The sequence below is a fragment of the Pseudonaja textilis genome, chromosome 6 (assembly GCF_049901715.1).
Source record: "Pseudonaja textilis isolate UNSWEBS1 chromosome 6, rPseTex1.2, whole genome shotgun sequence".
In the NCBI taxonomy this organism is placed as follows: domain Eukaryota; kingdom Metazoa; phylum Chordata; class Lepidosauria; order Squamata; family Elapidae; genus Pseudonaja; species Pseudonaja textilis.
Genome location: NC_141995.1, coordinates 38414512 through 38438619, shown reverse-complemented (window position 1 = coordinate 38438619; position 24108 = coordinate 38414512). Strand labels below are relative to the sequence as shown.

At 37.2% G+C, this 24108-nt stretch overlaps 1 protein-coding gene across 1 annotated transcript in view; it reads right to left on the bottom strand.

Annotated features, from left to right (window-relative positions):
- Window positions 1–2150: 2150 nt before the first annotated feature.
- The window catches only part of ENPP6 (ectonucleotide pyrophosphatase/phosphodiesterase 6), a 34341-nt gene continuing 12383 nt past the window's right edge, over window positions 2151–24108 (bottom strand). The window contains exons 2-8 of the mRNA XM_026699649.2: window positions 19946–20125; window positions 11887–11998; window positions 10609–10750; window positions 9292–9471; window positions 7256–7393; window positions 3515–3638; window positions 2151–2390 (exon numbers count right to left, since the gene is read on the bottom strand). Coding sequence (XP_026555434.1) covers window positions 2185–2390; window positions 3515–3638; window positions 7256–7393; window positions 9292–9471; window positions 10609–10750; window positions 11887–11998; window positions 19946–20125 — 1082 coding nt within the window. The 3' untranslated portion in view covers window positions 2151–2184. The remainder of the gene's footprint in view (window positions 2391–3514; window positions 3639–7255; window positions 7394–9291; window positions 9472–10608; window positions 10751–11886; window positions 11999–19945; window positions 20126–24108) is intronic.

The window sequence follows — 24108 nt, the reverse complement described above, 5'->3', positions numbered from 1 at the left end:
GGCCCGAGGGCCACAAGTTTGACAGCCCTGATCTAGCCCATTTCTGAGGTGACCTTTCTTTTGTCAGCTTCTCTTCCCATGCCAATTTGATCTTGTATTGTTAAGTTTTCAGAGAAGACAGAGAGACGGATGGACAGAGTCCTGACCCTGCTTGCATAATTTCTTTCCAGCCTTCTGTTAGGCTGAGAAGAGAAACAGAGTCCCTCATATCCTGTTTCACAATATTCATGCTTTCACAGTTCAAGAGTATTGTAAATATCAATGCCAAAATGCCCCTTCCCAATTTCACACATCCATATTTTAAAAACTGTACGTTTGCTTACTCTCCATGTATGTCATGGCTTTATAAAATGTATTGATTTTTTTAAATGCACAAATCAATTCAAAAGACATAAAAAGGTTACTTTTCTATAGGCCATTAATCCAAGTAGTTCTTTTATTTAAATAACTCATATTTGGGGGAATGATGCAGCTGTCCTGCTACACATCAGTAAGCTTCCATAGTCACTCTGTAAACATGTCTGAAAAGTTCTGCTTCAGAATCATTTGGCTTAGCAGCAATCAATAAAAGCAGACTTTATCTTATGTGCACTGTTCAAAATAAGGCCTCAGTTCAAAATTCCATTCCACTAATCTACAGTCTGGGGTAACCCAACTATTATTAAAAGAGTTTTCATAAACAGATTAAAATGATGTGAGGAAGAGACAAAGAAATAATGAAACTTTCTGACCACTGTTTTTTTGTGTTTGTGTATCTTGTAAAATTGTAAAATTCTGTCAGTTTAATGAAGGTTTTGAATGATTTTTTTAATGGGAGGGAACAGTGCTCCAAAGAATTCAAACAGTCTGCTCTATTAATGTAGCATGCAGACCTTTAAACAATAGATCTTTGTTTTCCAACTACTGCAAATGCTTAACAAGAACTAAATTGCCTTCTATATTCAATAGCCAGATAACAAAAGATTGATTTTCTTTTCCTCCATTCCAATTGATTCAATGATTCACTTGAGATTTAAAAGCACGTCAATGTTTATCAGTTATCAGAATTGTTCTGCTTGCCTTTAAATGTGTATAGTTGTATGAAATGTACTCGGTGGAGTACATTGAGGATACAATCAGTGTAACCTTTTGTAATTGATAGAAGGAAATTTTGTCAATATGCAGATTTTCTAAGTGTGGTCCAGAATTTTTTGATATGGCACCAAGTGTGTCAATAATCATTGGGATCATTATTATTAGCCCAAATCAATTTCCTAATTTGAAGGCCTCTTTACTGAAGATACACCACCACTATTCACCACTGGTCTCTTCTCTTCAACCTCTCTGAGGCTGAGCTCAGCAGCTGGTGACTAAATGGCACACATTGAAAGGATCTGATTATGTTGAGGCCACAGAAGAAATAATTGAAGGTGATAGAGCACTTTTCATCTTTCCAAAGGGTTGTCACAAAGAAAAGGAATAACTAAAGGAAGCAGGTTCAGGTAGCATCAGAAGGAGTGTCCTGACCTAACAGCTACTGGGACAGGCAGCCACATGAAATGCTGAGGTCTTCTTAGAGATTGCCAAGAGGCTCAGTGGATTCTATATAACAATTACATACTATTGATCAGGCTGTCACCTGTCATGTATGTATATAAGGAAGCTCCATCTAACACTTTTAAAGTATCAATTTTTCCACTGCTGTCCATACAACTGGCTCCAATGTGAACTATCCCTGGCAAATTAGCCCACCAGAGTGGCTGTCAGACAATTATGGACAGCATAGAAATAACACATGATGGGAGGTGACTGACTGTGAAAAGCTGGTCTAAATGTAAATGTATTGCAAATGCAGAAAACTGCTAGAAAAAGATGTTATTAGCAAGTGGGTCTGCCTGCTTTGAGTTGGTTCATCTTGATTACTGGTTTCAGTCCCCTGGGGATTAATTCTGCAGCTGATGGCAGAAGGCGGAAGCAGGGCTTACTTTGGTAATGGACAACATGTACCTATTGGAACCAACTCACACTAGTTTTTGTTTGTTTGTACCCCTCCAAGCATTTGGCACCAGGATTTTCAGAAATAAATTTATATCATTTTCTCCTAACAGAATTTTCCATTTCAATGCTGCCATTGAAATGGAAGAGGGGAAAAAAAAACTAGACACACTGACTGACATTGTACTGAGACTGGTGTTACAAGATCTGTTATACAAACAATGAAAACAGAATAAGTCCCAGCACAAAGCTGCTCCACTGGAACGCCGGGGCCAAATTGGCATTATCTTTCAACATACAGGCCACTCTCGACCAGGATCCATTGTTTGGCAGTGGTGGAATTCCGGCAATTTTGCACACAACATTATACACATCAACTGATCTGATTGGTGCAGCTCTGAAGTTAGACTTGAAATCTGAAACAAGACAAAGAAGCATTTTAAACCAGCAGTCTTTGCCAGAATGCTGCAAGCACATCTATTATTTAAAAATAGTGAACAGTGCTGCCTGCCATGCACTGCATCTCCAGAGGGGGTGTAAAATTAAGAATATATTGGATAATGTATGACATGGAGCAAGCTAAAAATACATCAAATAAAATAATAAAATACATCAATAATTATATCACAGTGGTTATACATAATTCCGGAGTTCCGTCATGAACTTTTAATGCCAAAGTTAATAAGCATCTTTTCAGCATGTATATAGACCATCATTGTTGTACATGCTTTAATTTGGGGGATGGGCAGGGGATGAATGGTGCAACAGAAAAAAGTCACAACCCATTAAGGCCAAGAGAATAGCCAAAAGACAGCATAACAAGAGGCTAGTGAAGAATGAAGAACCTGTAGCATTATGGAGCTTATCTGTCCTGGGAATGGTACCTTAAAATGTATAGTTAATATAGAAATGTATAGTCAATATAAAAATGTATATTAAAATAACTCAGTTTTGAATCTCTCACATTAGCAAATCAGCAGCTGTGAACTTTGTGTTAAGTACGCAAAGCGCTGATACAATTTCCCCAATTAGGACAGAATCTCTTTCTCCAGGCTTGGTTCAGTTAAGGACAATTGTACTGGAGTTTTTATGGTGAAAATGGAACTATGAAGATGCTTAGCCTTAAATATCTTTGTGCGACTCTGACTCTAGAAATCAGTGTTGTCTGGGTTGATGTCAGGGGGTCAGTAATTTAAATTTCAAATTTTGAAAGATATATGCTTTCCTGTTCTACCATCTATAGCAATTCATATATGCATTAACAAAAAAGGGAGTTTTTTAGTTATCACCTGTTAATGGATTGTAACTGCTGAAACAAATTTTAATAATATGGCTGGCTGTCATGCTGGCAAAGCAAGGAGAATATGACTTGGAAATGAGACATTAAAAACTGGAAATGGATAAATTCTGAAACCATATTCTTTATTTTCCTGGAAAATCCAAATCTATCCATCAGTTATAAGCACCTGTAATCACTAGATATACGGAGAAAGGAAGGGAGGAAAAGCTATATGGTCGTCATAATCTTCAGTTGTCCTACCTGGTCCATATGCCATAAAGATTCCTCTCATATCTATGAATTCATTATCATAGCCATGCCATCCCTTCTGCCAAGCTTCTCGTTTTCCAGTGCCATTATCCCAAAATGGAAGCGATTCTCTGCTCTTCAGAGTGAGAAAAACATTATTTAATATATATATTGCAGACATAAGATGGTTAAATAATTGCAGTATACAGGTAATCCTTGACTTCCAACAATTCATTTAGTGACTCTCTGAAGTACAAAAAAGCGACTTATGAACATTTTCCACACTAATGACTGTTGCAGCATCCCCATGGTCACGTGAATTACACTTGGATGTGTTACAGCTGGTTCATATTTATGACATTTGCATTATTCATATTTGTCCATTTGCATATTTATGACACTTGATTCCCATTTTGCAACCTTCTGACAAGCAGAGGCAATGAAGAAACCAGATTCACTTAATTACCGTGTTACTAATTTAACTACTGCAGTGATTCACTTAGCAAAGGTGGCAAGAAAATTCATAAAATGGGACAAAACTCAACAAATTTCTCATTTAGCAACATAAATTTCGGGCTCAATTGTGCTTGTAAATCACAAAAAGTGATCACATGACCCTGACACATTGCAAATGTCTTAAATGTGGGTTAGCTGTCAAACATCCAAATGTAGATTACATGACTATGGGAATGTTGCGATGGTCATGAGTTTGAAAAATGGTCATATTACTTTTTTCAGTGCCATTGTAACTTGGAATGGTCACTAAGCGAATTGTAAGTTGAGGACTACCTATACTGACAGATTCAGGCTGAACAGAGAACTTTCAATTTTTGGCTTTGATATATTGTACAACTGAACCCACAGAAGTATCTAGTATTGTTGTCCAAAGCATGTGAATATATGCTTGCAGATGATCATTTTAATAAAATAAACAGACTTTCTTTGTTAGTTAAAAAAAGATTAGTTGGTTCTTCACAATACGTTCATGAAATTCATGATATTCTTAGAAACATATGGTAGAAACTGTTTCCAAATCTTTAATTCAAAGTCTTTTCCTTTTTTTTTTCAGTGTCCAGCATTCATAAGCTTACAATTAGTAGTGGAACATCAAAGTTCCTGCCCCTATGTAGGTTGGTTTTATTCATGCTTGGGGAGTGGGGCTTTCATTGCTTCCACCCCCTTTGTGATTAGCTTTAATTTCAATCTTAATGGGTGACCACACCAGGACCCCCCCCCCCATTGCTTTCAAGGCCATTGCAGCTACATTATTTTAAAATTGTAGCACAAATAGAAGCTGAGAAAATTAAGAAAAAACACCCAAGATTAATTTACAATATTTTTATGATTGTATTGTTAGCCTGTGATTTATTTGTTGGCATCATTCATGAAACATTCAGCATTGCCAAAAAAGTAAAGGTAATTTCTGATATCAGTAGAGGCTATATCTGTATGAATCTGATTGTAGCTAAAATTATGTCTTACATTCACCAGAAGATACAATTATGTATAATCATATTAAAATTATGCATATTTATTATTCATAAGTTATGCATATTTATCAATAGTATAATCAAGACAAATGCATTTTTAGAAAGTAGAGGACAATATCATGTCTGCCCAATATGCACACATTCATTTGGTAATGATCAGAACACCAACCAACAAATTCTAGAACATGTCAGTAGTCAAGAACTATTCTGTTTCTTTTGTTTCTATAATAGCTATCCTTTTCCACCGAACACACAACTTTGAATAGATATGTACCACTAAGAGCATAAGGTAATCCTTGCTAAACCAGACTAATCAAATCATTCAGTGGGAGCCTAATAAATTTAATAGTGACTTGTATTTTTAGTGTATTTATTTAATATATTTCTATACTGCCCGCTTCACCTGCGTGACTCTAGGCGGTTTATAAATAAAACCATGCAGTCATATAATAGACATAATTTAAAAAACCATTTAAAAGCAATAAAACAGAACTAACAATTGAACAATTACATGTTTAAAAAGACAACCTTTATTGAAAAATATCTTTCAAAGTTTACAGCAGTGATTAATCTGGAACTTGAGTTTTTATATGCTCATAATGACATCTAAATTTGCTCGTTCTCCAGATACTTCTTAACTTCTGATGAATATTGGTAATTGAGGAAAAAGAGGCAATAATAGATATGCATTAAGAACAATTTAGCCAAGATGCTGTTCGTAAACTTCTGATTCTGATTTAGAAGTTTCTCATGAGTTTTACTGCTATCTCAGAAAAGTTTTATAGAATAAATGTAGAAATTAAATATCTAAGGTTAGAGAATTGGTGAAGGAAATAATATCATTTCATTTGCTACATATTATTTAGAATGCTATCTTTGACATCATTGTGGCATCAGAACAAACATTTTATAAAAGATTTGCTCACATTTTTATTATGTTTGATAAACAGTTTCACCATTCAGCCTCTCCTTATTAACTTTTGCTATGCTTGTATTTTTCTACATTGCTACTGATAGTTTTCAAGGTATAATATTTTTATTTCAGTATTAAATAGTGACCTGGCAGCAAACAGTATGTAGCAGCAACAATTTATACTTTTTCTAAGTAAATATTCTCTTTCCAACAATTTATTTCACAATAAACTTATTTCTACTGAGAAATATACAAAGCAGAAGAGTAGTTTATCACTTATTAGAATAAATAATTTATGATTATATTTCATGTAAAGAAACAAAGGATGAAATATGCCATGTTTTGGGAGGCAAACATCAGGATGAGGACTAGATGGCAACCATAAGAAAAAGAAGCCTCCTAATTCTTTGCTGCTGCAAACTATCTTCTGAATATTTTGCATTCCAGGGATGGGATACCTAAATGTCTTTCAGGCAATTCAGTAGAAGGTCTTTGGAAGGAAGGGAATGTAAAGGAAGCACTGCCAGCAAAACTGGCAGTTGACTAGTCCAACAGTTGGGAGAGATCCATCTAAAGTTTCCTTGGTGCCTAGAGAACTCAAGCTGCTCCTCTTCCTCCAGACTACGGAGCAGCCATTTTATAAGACTGCCCACCCCCTGCTCTCAGAATTCCAATGTCCACAGGAGGCCTCTATTGCATAGGGACAAACCACCTGAACCCTATAGTGCAGTTCTAGAAACAATAAAATAGAAAAATATAGATGTGATGTAAAGTTGGATCATACCCGATGTCAGTGTGTACAGTATTAATGTTTCATGTTTCAGATAAACACAATTACATAGAAAAAACAATATTTTATTGATGATAGACCCAGGTTCACTATATGATAGTACAGGCCATCAGTGTGTATGTGTATCCATATGTGTGTGAGAGAAAGAGAAAGAGAAAGAGAGAGAGAGAGAGAGAGAGGCATGTTGTGTATTCAATGTTTACCCTTCCCATAAAATACAGTCATGATTGGTGGCATTCCAGCTTTTCAGTAAACTTTCCAGATTTAGTAGTCCCAAGCAAATTGATTTCTGCAGCAACAAGTAGGTTTTCTAAACCAGCCCACTCCCCGGTCTGTGGATCAGCACTGATGCACGACATGCCAGCAACCTGGCCACACAAACAAGCAACGCCCCATCCGCAGGATGCAGGTAGCACACACAAAACCATGTCCCCTCCAATCCACAGAAAAACCTTTCTCCACAGAATCAGTCCCTGGTGCCCAAAAGGTTGGGGGCTGCTGTTTTAAACTGTTCATGGAGAATCCCAGTTGATTAAAATCAGGTTGTTAGAAGCACTTACCTCTGCTATGAACCATCTTTCCTCAGCTACCAGTGTCAGCGGAGAAACAAATTTCCCCTTTTTATAATAAAATCTACCAGGGATATCCTCTTTCCTATAGACTGTCATATGAGGCACATTTTTCAGTTTGTTATATATCTGCAAAAAGAATAAAAGCAGTGAAATTGTTTTCAGTGTACAGAATTGGTCCACACCAAAGTGAATGATCATGCTGAAAATCAAACCACTTGTGAAGTAGATTTTCCTTTAAATATTTCTATTTTGGCTTCTTGCATTCTATTAGGAAAAACTCCCAACAATAAACAGATAAAAGGTCAGACAATTTATTCAATAACAGATGCATTAAAACACCTTATATGATTAAAAATAATGACAGAAAATTTAAGTTGGAAATTTTGCTGGAACTGTTTTGATGCTGTTGAAAGTTACATCATCAGCACTGAAAAAAGTGACTTATGGCCATGATTCACATTTATAACCATTGCAGTATCTGCCTGGTCACAAGATCAAAATTCAGATGCTTAGCAATTGATTCATATTTATGACAGTTGCAGTGTCCCAGGGTCATGTGATCACCTTTTTTGACCTTCTGACAAACAAAGTCAATGAGGACTTCAAATTCACTTAAGAGCCATGTGACTAACTTAACAACTACAGTGATTCACTTAACAACTGTGGCAAGGAAGATCATAAAATGGGGCAAAAGTCACTTAATAAATGTCTCATTTAGCAACACATTTTGGGCTCAATTGTGATTGTAAGTCGAGGACTACCTGTCGGTGCACTTAGGATTACCTCATCAAGAAATAAAATGCCTGCAAGCAAACAAACCAATCTCAGAGTACATCAAGGATTCCAAGCTGTTTATATAAAGATAAAGGGAGATGGGCTTTCTTTCTGACTGATACTTTAACTTCAAACCTAGTTAAAGAAGATTTTCTTCTTTCTTCCAGTGACAGTGTTTTGGAGGAATGGGTTGGGTATTTCAGTGGGAAAGAAAAAGAACAACCTCACTACTTTTCAAGTTTTGTAACATACATAGCCATCTCTTTGCAAGGAGTCTAGCTTGGAATATCTTGACAGTCTTCGCTACTTTCATACAAATTGACAAACCATATATCAGTAAACCAGCCAGGTAAAAATATGTACCATGTAAAGTCAATTTACCTTTACTCTATGTTAAAGTAAACCAGTGTAAGCCTTCATAATATTTCCAATAAGTTGATGGAAATCCCAAATTTCAAAGGAAATCCATAGAAATGTATGGTTCTTTGTCTATGCAAGGTGATGAAATACGCCTTCTTACACTTGCTGGAAAGAACAGAAAACAAGCACATGGCTGCAGACATCCCTGCTGAAAAGTGTGGATATTTTTGAAGATTAGCCACACCCAAAGAAATGTTCATGAGCCATGCCTTTCTGTCTCTGGCTGTAGTTTACAAGGGTGAAACAGAAGAGATAGACAATGTACATCTTTCTTTCAAGTAAATTTTAATTATTAGTTATTAGTTTTTGTTTATTTTGGCGCTGCCTTTTTCTGAAGTAAGTAAAATAAATCTATACCTAATCTCTCTATGTGTTTATCTATGTGTGTGTTGTGTGTGTGCATATATTTGTGTGTGGATGTGTGTGAGATATCTACTCACTTCAGTATTGGGAAGAATTTCAGAATTGATTTCAACTGGAGTTTGATCTTATGCAGAAGCTGGACTTTTGTCTATGCTGATATTTTTTGTCCAGCTATCCTTCTCTTATCAAGGTCATTTTAAATTCAGATATTCTTACTTCTGGATAAATACAGTATAGACAGTTTACAGTATATTCCTATGAAGATAAGGAAGAAGATGCTCCTCCCTGTCATTAATGAGGAAAATATGAAAATGAAGATTCCTGGCATTCTTTCCACATTTCTGTCCTTTGCAGAACATACTGGACTGTTTGTGAATGCATAAATCTATCAAGATAACTTGGTACATTAAACATATCAACAAGTAGCCTAAACTGCATTAAGAAAAACAAAAGATTGCTGTTCTTGCCTCATTTTCCTTGCCTTTCTCTGGCCACAGGCTTACAATTGGCCCTCGGTCCTTCACGTTTATAACATCACTCATGTTGATGCAGTTTTTCAGTTCAATCACTTTATCCATCCAATCAATTTCAGTCATCCCATGATCAGAAAAGAAAACAACATTTAACTCATTCTGCAAATTCTTGTCCTGTCAAAAAAGTTTAAAAAAATAATTACAGTATGAAAAGGAGACTCTTTGCTCTCTCACTTTCTCTCACTCTCTTTCTCTCTTTTTCAGTTAACAATTTTTCTAATAGCTGCTCTTTTCTAATATGCTGCTCTTAGGCGAAAATGAAGACCAGCTGCACTGACAGCATTCAGACAGATGATTTCAGAAGCCTGATCATTTTTTACTTGATCTGAATATTTGAATTCAGAGGAATGAAATCAGGGGAATCAGAGGAATGCCTTGGAAGGACAAGTTGTGCTTCCAAAACTTGAAGTTTTGGAAGTTTTATCTTAGTCCTACTCGATTGACAAAATATAAGGAGACAGATAAGCTGTTCACCCATCATTTTGTTTGACAGTACCTTCAGTTACACTTATTATTAATTAGATTTATTTGCCACTCATCTCACCTTGATAATTAAGAATTAATTAATAAGAATTAAGACTATTGTGGTATAGAATCTCCTCCAGTTAAGCATTCACAGGAAATAGAGATATTGGAGACAAAATTTGTGATTCTGGAAACTTGGGGATCTTTATGTAGGATCTTTTAATATGAAAATGTTGCACACACAAGCTGATAGCCTTCACTTTATTACTACATTTTTAGTAAGTTTCATTTTCTGCTTTCCCAAGTTAGTTTTTGGGGGATAATGGATCCCCTATCCATTTTGAGTTTCTAGCAAAACATGGAACTCACTACCCTCGGACCACCATGCTTGCTTTTGCGTGCACATTACTGAGTTGTACAGCATGTGATACTGAGCGTATATAGGTTGTGCTACCATAATCATTTCACAAATGTGAAGACCTTTCCCAAAGTCAAAATCCCATGCTTCAGGGAAGGAGTGCAAAAATCACATGAGAATGATTACTTATAACTTTTTAGTTAAAAATATTATGAGAATGGGATGTAATGGAGATTCACAGGCTTGGGAAAACTCCCCAGGTTGAATGTAGCATTTTGGATATGCATGCTTCTTAATATTCAGAATAGAAGCAATAAGTAACCTATGAAGTAGTCTTTACTGAATAATTGCAAATATTTAATTAAAAAATTGAAGAGAGTAAAAGAAACATCTTTAAAAGGATATTGTAGCTTCCAGGTGACAGAAACCTTGATAAGCTTAGACATCTTGAGCAAGACGTTATCCACTGCTTTTACAGCATTCTTCCTCTGATATGATGAAGGGCCAAAACGATGACCTTCTACATCAATCCGTTCATAGTATATGGCTGCCATGTCTGCTGTACCATTGCTGTAATAGGTACATAACCACCAAAGAATTAAATGTAACATAAACTTACTTCGATAGTGCCTTTTCAATCTGATCTGTTTTTTTCCCTGCTCTCTTGGAATATTTTCCAAGAGAAGAAGAGCAAGGAGATCCCTTGTTCTCTTAATTCTTCTTGTTTTATTTTCAGTCTGTATTGTCTTTTCTTAAAAGTACTAAGTAAAGTAATATATATTAATTGTCCTTTGGCATTTTTTGTAATGGCTTTGAAAAATACTTTTTTGCAAGTACAAGGCAATAAGTTAACAATATTATGCAACATTTGTGATTCATTAAGTCCTGAAGTAACTTTTTTTGAGATGAAATGTTAGGTTAAAAAATGATTTGACTAAACTTTTTCATTTCCCACAAAGTTTGAATAAGTCTTGCATGTAGAATAGGCAAAATAAGGCAATGGCTTCATTAAGCAAATCAACAGAGCAATACAAACCCCTTGATTTTCATTTCTTAGACCAAACCCAGCTGCTTAATTTTCAAGTCACTGTTTGGATGTCAAGAACTGAGGCTCCCTATATCTTGATTAGAGATTCTGTCAGTTTTTGAGTGAAAATCATACCTCTCTATTCATCTTAAAAGTGAACTTGCAACTGGAAATAGAATGTCTGAAAGCAAATCCTGCAAGAAAGATTTTCAGTATGGTGTCTAATTTAGACTGGAAGCATGTTTTCAATTTAAGTCCCACCACTGTTATTTATCCAAAATAAAACTAGCCAGTTTCAACATGAGTTATATGACGTCTAATTTGATGCTGTTCCACAAGTTTAAATTTCTTCACTGCCCTTTATAATTGTTCATATGCAAGTCATACTGGATCAAACTATGCCTCTGTTTCCCAATGTTCATATGTGGGCTTGGTATATTAGCACACTAAACATGTCTTTTAGGATCCATAAGAACAGCAACTTTGGCAAGTAAACATAGGAGGAAAAGTTCCACTGTGAAGATTTTTTGCATTATTTGCATTATTGTTTTCCTCTACCGCCAAACAATACTATATGGAAAATGTAGATGATTTTATGCTATTATCAAAGTGGTAGAACAAGAACAAAGCCTTTCATTTTTCTGTCAAGGAAATAATTAAAATGATTTGGTGATTTTACCTTAAAGACTCAATGGCATGATTTACAGCATTGGAGAAATTGGCATCCGTTGGAACATTTTCATATGGTGTACAATAGTTAGGTCGAATTCCAAGGATTTCAACTTCGCAGCCTAAGAAGAAACAAACCTTGCTTAAATTTTAAACCTAGATTAAATTGTTCCTTGGATGGATTTTGGCTCTCAGGCAGAAAGTTAATTTTAAAAAAGTAATGAGAATAGAAGAATTCATATTAAAATCATCAATATAAATATTCACACTGAAAGATGATTGACGATCAATTGGCAGTCAAATCCATGTATTTGCATGTGCACATATGTGCATGTTTGTCTATAAATAAAAAAAATCTATAATGTAACTTAATTTTTCACAACTTGCTTATTTTATTTGAATTATCATTGCACTAAATACTGTGTTTCTCCAACAATACGGCTTCCACCAGTAGGAAGGCCCAGCATGATTTCTAGGCATGAGGTGAAATTAAGCCTCGCCCCCAAAATTTAGGCATATTTAATCCGTGTGTTTCCCCACCATTTCTCACATCATTCGTTGGAACTACATGAGGTGAAGAGAAATGAGGGGGAAGGGCGGGGGTGGGTGGGGAGAAAACTTGCCTTTAGGAGTGCCCTGCCGGTAGCCTAGGCTAGAATACCCTGATAGCCAATAGAAGCTCCCCAAATGCAGTCACCAGCCACTTTGATCAGCCAGGAGAAGCGGCCTCGGGGCGAGCGCACACACACACTCCCCTTGCTACGAGGACGCTTCTCTCAGCCGATTGAAAGCTCCCTTGAAGACAGAGTCCCCAGCCGCTTTGGGGCATGGCGTGGCTGCCCATGTCCCCTCGCCTTTAGGGCAGTCTCTTTTGGGCGATGGAAGCTCCCCAAATGCAGTCACCAGCCACTTCGATCGGCCGGTAGAAGCGGCCTCGGGGTGAGCGCGCACACACACTCCCCTTGCCGCAAAGCTGCTTCTATCGGCAGACAAAAGCTCCCTTGAAGACAGAGACACCAGCCGCTTCGGGACGAGGTGTGCCTATGCATCAGGTTCCCAACTGAAAACTCAATGCAACTGCAAACTCAGTGCAACCGCAAGCTCAACGCAATGTACTTATGCTGTTGTCAGAATAAATATCAGATGACCCCAAGATTCCCGCTGCATTTCTGCTTCCTGAGCCAGCCGCTCTTCTTCATCCCCTCAGATAGCCCTATCCCCGCCGCCAGGGGTGGGCAGGGAGGGGGCGGAGTGGAGGGGCTTCTGGGTTATCATACTCAGCTCTCCATTTTTGGACCATACAGAGATGCAACATATTCTCTTTGCAGAAAGCGGTCAGATTCTTACCACAAGAATCCTCCACGATTGCTTTCTTGAATTCCACAGAGTAGCTCTTTCTTTTTAAACTCATCTTCTCTCTGGACCAAAATAAAAATCACTTTAGATCATTAACTCAATCAATTAACCCAAACACATTAAGCCACCTTGGGGTGGTGGCTGGGATTTGGCATGCAGTTCATAAGTTACAAAAGGGTTGTTTATCATTAAGATCTGCTTTGTGATCAAAGGCAACGTGAAATAAGGGCAGGGAGGGAAGAAGTAGCAGCTTGTGCTTAACCGAGTTTCTGAACCTGAAGGTCCCTGCTCTTCCGCCACCTCTCTTTTTACCTGGGGAGGGGGTTGTCCCAAGACCCTTTGAGTTTATTCATTCATTTACGTTTCCCCAAGGGGCTTTTGGGGGGGGAGTGTTTCTCCCCTGCAATGCAGCCATCATCTCTCCCGGGCCCAGCAAGATGCCGTCCTCCCCACTGGAGGGAGGTGGGGGTTCAGGGAAGTGTCCTGTTAATCATTAAAGCAATCTGAAAGACCACTCTTTGGGGCCACCAGGATGATCTTCACCCAGCTCAGGCAAAAAACCCAGAAGCCCCTCCACTCCACCACCACCCTGCCCACCCCAGTGCCTGCTCTGCTCAAGTCAGAGATTGGGGTGGGGGGAGGAAACAAGCCTTGGATTCCCAGAGCGCACCTGAGAGGGGGCTTGTCTAGGATGGAAGCTAAACAGGGTTGGAGCTGGGATGGAGCCGCCAGGAGAGGATTTCCAAGGCTGCAGAGAGAAATTTAAAGCAGTGGGACAGGAGAAGACAAAAACTTCTTTAGCAACCCTCCTGTGATCCAAATGGTTGCAGTGGGAAATCAAGCGGGGGAGGAATAGGGCTATCTGAGGGGACAAAGAAGAGTGGCTGGCTCAGGAAGCAGAAATGCAGCGGGAATCTTGGGGTCATCTGATATTTATTCTGACAACAGCATATGTACATTGCATTGAGCTTGCAGTTGCATTGAATTTGCAGTTGCATTGAGTTTTCAGTTGGGAACCTGATGCATAGGCACGCCTCGCCCCAAAGCGGCTGGGGACTCTGTCTTCAAGGGAGCTTTCGATCGGCCAAGAGAAGCATCCTCGTGGCGAGGGGAGTGTGTGTGTGCACTCGCCCCGAGGCCGCTTCTCCCAGCCGATCGAAGTAGCTGGTGACTGCATTTGGGGAGTTTCCATCGCCCGAAAGAGACTGCCCTAAAGGTGAGGGGACATGGGCAGTCATGCCACACCCCGAAGCAGCTGGGGACTCTGTCTTCAAGGAAGCTTTCGTCTGCCGATAGAAGCGGCTTCACGGTGAGGGGAGTGTGTGTGCACGCTCACCCTGAGGCCGCTTCTCCCGACCAATCGAAGTGGCTGGTGACTGCATTTGGGGAGCTTCCATTGCCCTAAAGGTGAGGGGACATGGGCAGCCAGATCTCGCCCTGAAGTGGCTGGGGACGCTGCCTTTGGGGAGCTTTCATCGGCTGATAGAAACGGCCTTGTGGAGAGGTACGTGCGTATGGGCCGCTCTAGGTGGGGAGGAAATTAAGTCACTCCCGAAAAGACGGCCTAGCCGTTTTTTCAGGGGTCAAAAAAAATAAGGCCCGGCCTTATTTTGTGAGAAACACGGTAATAGTTCATTAATTATAATTAATTATCAGCAGATATATCAAACTCTAAGAAGAAAATACTAATTTCAATATCTTCACTCAAGGATGCAGCAGATGCAGGAACTATGTGTCTATGTTTTGTGCACACAGACACACAAACCATCTTTTTCCTCAACTGAGTTCTACATGATCTTGAACAATTTCTGCTTTCTGTTAGAAGCAATGTTATCTGACAAAAATAGTTGTCAAATTAATTTTTCAAAAACTAACTTCTCAAAGAATAGCTTTATCCAGTTCACTACTTTTTATAAAACGAACGTATCAGATTCTTGACTCTATTTCCCCATGCAGTCTTCTTAAAGCTGTTTGAACCAATATACTTTCTAACACCACAATTCTTTTTCAACAAATATGTTACACTGAGACTTAGAAACTAGTAGCAACAATTCCCAAAGTGAAACATCAAGTATGGATAAGGAGAACCACCATATTAATATTTATTGGGGCTCTACTCACATAAAAATTACAAGAATTTAGTTTTTAATAATTCAGATCTTCTGAAATCATAGTGTTGTGATAATTATTTCCAATTATTATTTATATTTCCAGATAAGATGGAATAAAGAGAAATATAGAAATTTAGTAAAACAATTGGATTTCATAAATTGGGGCAATTTGTTCCTCCTTTGAGGCTAGCAGATATCCTTCAATCAAAGATTGGAGAGATAATGGTTAAAATCAGGAAACTATGGTTTGAAGAAAGCTGATTAATGCCAGTTTAGTCAATCTGAGGTATGGTTGGGGAAGGTTAAGACATAAAAGAAGTCTTTCTTTCTAAATTACAAAGAAACTGTTTCTAAAAATCTTTATCATACCATATTGGGCTTGTCTATTTTCCATGAAAAAAAACATGTTGAAAAGTTATATCATGTAACAAAAATGATTGATTTATATTCAGATTTCAACTGCTCCTTCAAAACAGTAGGCTTTAGATTTCATACTAACTGTTACATTGCTTTTTCAGTGCCAAGGCCAAATCCAGAATTTAAAAAAAAAAATATTTCAAATGCGGGGCCTGAGGTGCATTTTATAGAACAGCTTCTCATACACAACTCCCTACTGGCATTTTGAAAAAGTTCTCATCTACATTCAGATCATCAGGAGCACAAAATATTTCAAGACCAAAGTAGCACCATCTTGAATTGTACTGAATAATTTCATCTGAATAATAAAAACTCTTCCATTTTTCTCCCCTTAAAATGAAATGCATGCTTTCCTGTACCTTTATTGATTGGACTCTGAGACGTGAATGAAACTCTCATCATTTTCAAATTAAATGTATAAACCATAGTTTAATAATCGGGTGCTGAATGATGTAACTGAAACCTTTTAAAGCTTTCCAGATATGCACAGAAACACATTATTTTGTAGAGAGAAGAAATGAATTAAGTAGTGGTGTTTCTTTTTTTAAATTTTATTCCCACTGAAGGAGGGTCAAAAAATTTGTTTCAGAGACAGCTACACTGGAGAGGAGGGAAAGGGTTTTTAAAAATCACATAGTACCACGTGGTACAGCTCCACCTCTTTTTACATTAATCATGCCACATTAGGACACATATAGGGCTTTAATCAGGTGGGTATGGCCACCATCAAAACTCTTTTTTACACCATCTGCATATGCCACTGGTTTAACTTCAATTAGACTAAGTACATTCATACTTTCTAAAACCTAAGTGATTGCATAATCATTTATAAATATGAGATTTAAAAAAATCAACCATTGGAGGAAAAATACATATTTTAATCCCATTTTAGTAACTACAGTATTTGCATTGTTCCAAATAGGGGCCATATGCTAAATGCTGTATTTGTCATGTGACTTGAAATCTGATATATTTTCAAACTAAGATGTGGGATTCAAATTATTTTTACTACCGGTTCTGTGGGCATGGCTTGGTGGACGTGGCAGGGGAAGGATACAGTAAAATCTCCAGTCAGAGGTGGTATTTGCTCGTTCTCCGAACTACTCAAAATTTCCACTACCGGTTCTCCAGAACTGGTCAGAACTTGTCAAATACCACCTCTGCTTCTTTAGTTCACTTGAACATACCTCTTGTGTTCAGCCAGAGCCCCACCCTCAGCTGATGTAAGTGTGAGTATTGTACTATTGCTATTGCTATACATTATTGTAACAGTGTCAGGACTCTGACATGCACTCCCATTCAAATCATTCAGCCAGCCGACTCTGACAAACAGCTCCATCAATGTGTAAATTTTAAGTTAAGGAATGTTCTCTTGTATAGCCTCATAGCCTGCAATCAACTCTGTAAAAATGTGTAAGTCTATGGACTTCTGTTCTTAGGTATTCAATGGACTTGGCCTTCCAAAATACGCTAATGGACATTGTTTTGGCTGCTGTGAAATACTTTAATAAAACTTGCTACCAATTATTTCAAAAGTAATAATAATTATTTTTATCACTACTCCATTGCAGTAATGATGCAATGATCTAAGTACAATATTTAAGTGCAAACATTTTAAAATGAATTATATTATTTAATTATTGTCCATGTTTGAATATTATCAATATTTAAATACAAAGACCTTTTTCATTATTCTATGCTATTTTTAATAAAGTTAATATAAGCTAAAAATCAAATTGTCATCTGAGAATTATCACCAAAAGAGACTATATTTGGATGGAATTGAGGAACATGATGGAAAAACAGCTTGTAAAGTATAACAAAGGAAGACTGGATTGACCTGTTCTTCTGTTTGTGAAAACTGAGCAAATCAATTTATATTGTCCTTTTATTCGTTATTTATTGCTGCAACACTATCCATTTGTTGAAATTCTTAATATAATGTTGCATAAAAGGCATGATTAAATACACACACAGAAGGTGACCTGAACTCTGTAGAACCTGAATTAATCAATAAGAGTTTTATTGCCTCATTCTACACTCAACTTTTGACCACAATTGAGCCCAGCATTTCTATAGATAACTGAAACATTTGTTAAGTGAGTTTTGCCCCATTTTGCGACCTTTTTTGCCTCAGTTGTTAAGTAAATCACTGCAGTGGTTAAAATAGGAATTAAATGTACTAATCAAATTGGTAATGTTGTTAAGTGAATTTGGCTTCCCCATTGATTTTGCTTGTCAGATGGTTACAAAAGGAGATCCCCTGGCCCTGGGACACTGCAACTGTCATAAGTATGAGTCAGTTGCCAAGCTTCTGAATTTTGCTCATATGACCGTGGACATGCTTCAATAGTCACGTGAAAAATGATCATGTCATTTTTTTCCAGTGCTGTTGTAACTTTAAATGGTCACTAAATGAACTGTTGTAAGTTGAGAACTACTATATATGGATATGCTAGCATCAACTTGGGCACTGATATCAAACTCCATACATAGAAACAATGCAAAGACTAATGAAGACAACTGCAAACGTTTCCTCCAAGAAAAGGGGGTTTGAACTTGTTCTCCCCTATAACCTCCTTCAGCCTTCTGTTCAATTTGCTTCAAACTGTTCAAGTGAAATTTGAAAGTGCGTCTGGGGGGCGGCGGAGGTCTTTTGGGTTAAGAGGAAGTGCAGGAACAGCAGCAAATCTTTCTTCTTTCCCTCTGGATGAAAGCTTTCTGTCGGCAGAGGAAATCTAGATTCCACTCAGAGCCTATAATCCGACATATGCATTCGTATTTTGCTGATATTTTTGTACATGGTGATGCCCTATAGAAACTCCTATTAAAACATAAAACTCGATTTCTCAGTCATCTGGCAAGAACTCTAAAACACCTCTAAGCTACAGGCAATACAAAGAATTCATAGAAAATGAATTGCTTATTTTTCTGCTATCCCTCTCCTTTTTTTTTGCATAGGTTTTGCATAGGTAGTGCAGAACAGTCATAACATAATACCAATGTTGCTCCACCTAGTACTCTGACTGGAAATTATGCTGTAAAATGCTTATTGAAATCATTCCAGGTTTTACACTGTGAATAGTTAATTGTAAACATAGTCATGCAAGGGTGATTACAACATATCATGCATCTACAATCTGTCACTAGGACTAAGGAGAATAGAACATTTTTCCTGTTTTTGAATTAGTTGTCAGTATAATAGTATGAAGGATAAATTATCCAGAAAAAATATTATATTGGGATATCTGATATTTTTAAAGCATATCTTGCTCCTTTATATTAAACTTCAACAATCTGGCCTGCACATGTTAATTAATCATTTTAAACAATGTCGTTCAATGTACTTTGTAAATATAAGAAACAAAGAAAATAATGACAAGAGAAGTGTATGTAACAAGCAAAATTATTGATTATATTGTACACTGCTCAGAGAGCCTGTCTGAGGGAAGTGGAAATATAGATATGAAATATAGATAAGAAATATGAAATATAGATAGATGATAGCTAGATAGACAGGTGGGCAGATAAAATGTACTCAATTTTCAAATAGGTCTGAGCATAAAAGAACAAAAAACTTTCCCTTAACATGTTATCCTCCAGAGCATGTGGAAAATGACTCCATAAGTTCCCTAACTTCTTTGGTAAAAGCCATGGTGACTAGGAAATTATGAGAGCTGAAGTCCACTATTCTTGGAGGCCGAGAAAAAAATGAATTGTTGGATTAAAATAACATTTTTAGAAAACCCTTCAGGGCAAATATGGATTTTCTGTATATGAATGACTGAATAAAAAAATGTTGGTATACCTTAAAAAGAAATGTTTATATTCAGAAAAGGAAAACCTACATGTGAAAGTTTTCTTCCAGGCACCCTAAACAGATGTTGTAAAACAAATACATTTTTTCAGTTATGATTTTGGGAACAAGGCTGAGCTGAATTTTGTTCCCATGACCTACCTTCCTTATGGAGATTATAACCTTGTATCATAGAGCAGGTCTGTCAAACTCCCAGCCCACGGGCCAGATGCTTCCTGTGCTGGCCATGCCCCCACCCCCAGTTTACTGAAGGGGAAAAAAGTCCCGATACATCATGTGACGCCACCGTGATGATGTGAGTTTGACACTCCTGTCATAGAGAATATACAATATTAGTCAGTCAGCTGAAGAGAATTGGCAGTACTAACCAGGCCAATAGTACATAGAGACCTTCCTCTTGGCTTTTGTCATAGTGACCCACAAGGGCTCGGATCCATCCCACCAAAGCGGCAGAAGGCTCTCTGGGTTCATACCAATGTCAAAAGACAGATTTGTGTCTGGATTCCACATGTAGTTTCCAGTCATTTGATGGACTTCACAGTGGCGACCTTGAAGAGAAAAAAGTTGCTTTATACTGGTCCCTTACTGTATGGTATCATAAAGAAACATATAAGGAACAAAGAGAAATTATAGTAAGGTAGGTTTTCATTTGTAGTACAATCTTGGTTTATCAGTGAGCTATTATCAGCTACAAGGAATTCCTTGGACTTAATCGGTTAACAATTTTGCTTGTAGTTGTTTGGTTTTCTTGGTTTATTGAAGATGTTATGCATTTAAGTAATTAAATATTTGCAAGAAAATAATCAATAATCCAAGCACCAAGGACTCCACAGTTCAACCCTGACCTACAAATATTTTCTTCAATTAAAACCTTACTTTTCTCTTATTACAGGAAATGTGTGCTGTACAATAATTATGTTTTTTAAACATCCTGACAAGGATAAGCTTTGAGTTGTTTGTTTTCCTGATCTTAAAACACAATACCCATTCTTGTTTATAATTGACAGTAGCAAACTAAAGTGGCACTTGGATTAAATGTTGGTGATGGAATAAATGTCCTCCATAGACAGAATAGCTTGTATGGTCTCACAGGAAAGAAACTTCAGAAAGATGCTACTACTGCTGCTCAATAAATAACTCCACTTAGTTGTTTATATATTTATTAGATTTAAACTGTCCCATGGGAACTCAAAATAAATAGCATTTCCCCTTGCCATTTTTCTCCATAAACTAAACTGTGCATGAATTAGTTTATGTTGGGAGATAATTCCTGGTCGTCACCCAGAAGCTTGTCCATCTGGGAAAGGATTTCAATCTGCTGTTACTACCCAGAGTCATAATGATAAGAAGGGTAGTCATATCAGTTGAATTAACCATATCAACCAAATTGATAAAACATAACAATGGAATAAATAAGTAAATCAACCTGGATCCTCTCAAGTCTAACATTTTAACTAATACACCCCACTAGCTAAAGCTTTAGCTGGTTTTGTTTTGCTAGATGAATTGGTTCTTCTTCAATGAATGACCATACATTCTAAACTTAAATCATTATAAAATATATCAAGATCAATCAGGAATATTCAGGCTGCTATGAGTTTCCTCTTGCAGTTTAAAAAATGCAGAAAATTCTCTATCTTAGGGTTTTCCTATATCTTCAGCAATTTAAAATATAGTGCTATTTGCAATATTTTAATTACTTTTTTTAAAAAACAAATTTTATTGATTTTCAAAAACAATACACAAACAAACAAAACATAAAACATAAAAAAAAATCTTTTCTGAAAGCAGCTTGATCCCGGGTTACATCTCTTCATACAGACACAAATTCAAATTCATGCTCATTATATGTACCATTCCATATCTTATTGCCATTTTACATTGTCTGTATAGCTTCTCCCCTCTTTTAACTTCCTTAATTTTATTTTATTTATCTCATCTCAGTTCAGATCATTATGCTTATTATTCTTTGTCTGTCCTGTTTCCAGCTATCTATTATCTTTTCCCTTTAAACAAAATTTCTCCTGTACGCTGATTGGAGTATGATGCCTTTATCTCTTTCCCCTAAATTTATAACATTTAGTATAGTACATAACTTCCATTTGGATTCTGCTTAGTACACTCTAAAGTTTCACACTATATTTTTTTTTAAAAAAAGAAAAGATTATAAATATGTAATATAATTAAAACAACAATCCATACCAATTCAAATCTATCATTAATATTAATATTCATTTAAATCTTGAACATTTTACACATTACTTTTCAGTTAAATATACTTTTATGGGAACACTTATAAACTTTCCATAGTTATTTCCCTCCCAACTTCACTTATATTTTAAAACATTGTGTCATTAAAATGTTCCCATTCCTTCCTAATTCAATTCTCTCTTTTATTTCATTGCCTTCCTTTTGTTCACAAAAATTTCACTGAATTACACTGAATATTTTATCCCACTTTTTAATCACATGTTGTTTTCAATTTTCTAACATTATTTCTAATACAAATATAACAATACAATCTGATGTACCTTTGCAGAATCCCTTTTTGAATTAAGTTTTTACCCATTATCTCTAAATAAATCCTGTTTCTTTACATCTTGCTCCACACCATTGAAACTTCTCATCCCTTCCTTCCTCCCTTGCTTCTTCTCCCTGCCCTTTTTACCCCCTTGTCTCTCCACCCCAATTTCCCTCTTCTGTATTCCCCCTTTCTGTTGTTTTCTAACATTATATCCACTTTTCACCTTATTTTTCCTTTTTTGGGTTGTTTTTTTAGATCTTAAAGTCTCCATTTTCTTTTCCTCCTTTCCCCCTTCTTCCCCAAGTTAAGTTACTTGTTCATCAAATATGGCTTCTTCTTTATCCCAATCATCTTGTTGTGCAGTCAGTTTCTCATAGATACAAATCACCATTTCTAAGAATTGAAAAAGAGAGCCAAGAGAGTCCTTCCCTTATTGTTCCTCTTCTTTGTATTTTTTGAATTCAATTTTCATTTCATCCACAAGTGATGCCATTGTAGGAAAAAAAAAACTTTTTTTCCAAACAACCACCCAAATGTTTTTAGTCCTTCAAATATAATTTCCAAAAGTCCCAAAGTCACCAAACAGTCCAAATAAGCTGTTTCTTTTATCACTTTCTTCTTTCTTCACTTTCTCTTCCTGGGGTTACTGTTTAGTTAAAAAATTCCAGTTAAAATGTATCTTTTAGAAGTCTTGTTAGTATTTAATGATTCTTTTAAGTTCTAGGCAATCTCCTCCTGCCTTCCAAATCCTGCTCCTATTCTTTTCCTCTCCCTTCCCACTTACAGCCCCCCCCCCCAAATTTTTTTTAAATGTTCAGAAATCCTTATTATCCCCTTGACATTTAATTATCCAGTTTAGTTAACTATTGATGCCAAAGCGGGTTTTTCTGATTTCTCATTCATTTCTGTTCGCTGTCAATGTTAGGAAGGAGAGTGGGAAAAAAAACTTTCCCTTTTAACTTTCATTCGCCGCTTGCAAGTCTCTGGGAATGATGTATCTTTTGCAAATTTTAAATTCCAGGGTACCTTAGTTGTTGCTTTTTGTCCCGGTCAGCCAAAAACTTTCACTTCTTAACTTCCTCCTGCACTTTCTTTTCCAGCTGAGTGCTTCTTTGAGGTGGCCATTTCTGACCGCCGCTCTACCACCTTTGGAAAAGGGAGTTTAGCCAGCTGGGGAGGAGAGGTGCGATTACTGTCGACCCTGCCAGATCTCCCCTGTCTTCACCATCTTCTATGGGGTGGCTTAGCCCCGAAGCCAGGTGGCTCGGGGCACTCCACCGGCGAGCGCAGGCAGACACCGCGCACGATCGCGGATTCCTGCCTGCCCCGAAGCGCTGCAAACTGGAACTCCTCAATATTTTTATTACTTTTATTGAACTGAATCTACTACTCAGTTTTTCCATGAATGGGCAAAGTCAGTTTGATATACTGGTTGAAGCATCAGTCTAGAAACTGGGAAGCCATGGGTTCTATTCCTCCCTTAGGCACCTAGCTAGCTGGATGATGTTGGGACAGTCATGCTCTCTCAGCTCTAGAAAGGAGGCTATGGCAAACCACTTCCATATTCATATACCAGGAATCTATTCTGATTTCTAAGGCACACACACACACACACTTGTGTCATGGGAGAGTGAACCAAAGTTCCAGCACTAGAGAACACACATTCTGGGAAGAAAGACATTTAGCCCAGCAGAGACTATACTACCTAAGACTTCTCGGGAAAAACAACTGAATGAAAAACTGCTGGTGACCTTCTATCACTGCACCATAGAGAGTATTTTAACTTACTGCACCTGCATATGGTAGGCCAATTGCACAGTGGCAGATAGGACAGCACTCCAGATGGTTAACATCATTGCCCAGAGGATCACTGGTTGCCCTCTCCCCTCTTTGGAAGAGCTTTATAGCTCCCGCTGCCTTAAGAAAGTTCAAAACATTCTTAAAAATCCATCTCATCCTGGGCACCCTTTTTTGAACTATTACCATCTGGCAGATGGTACAGGATAA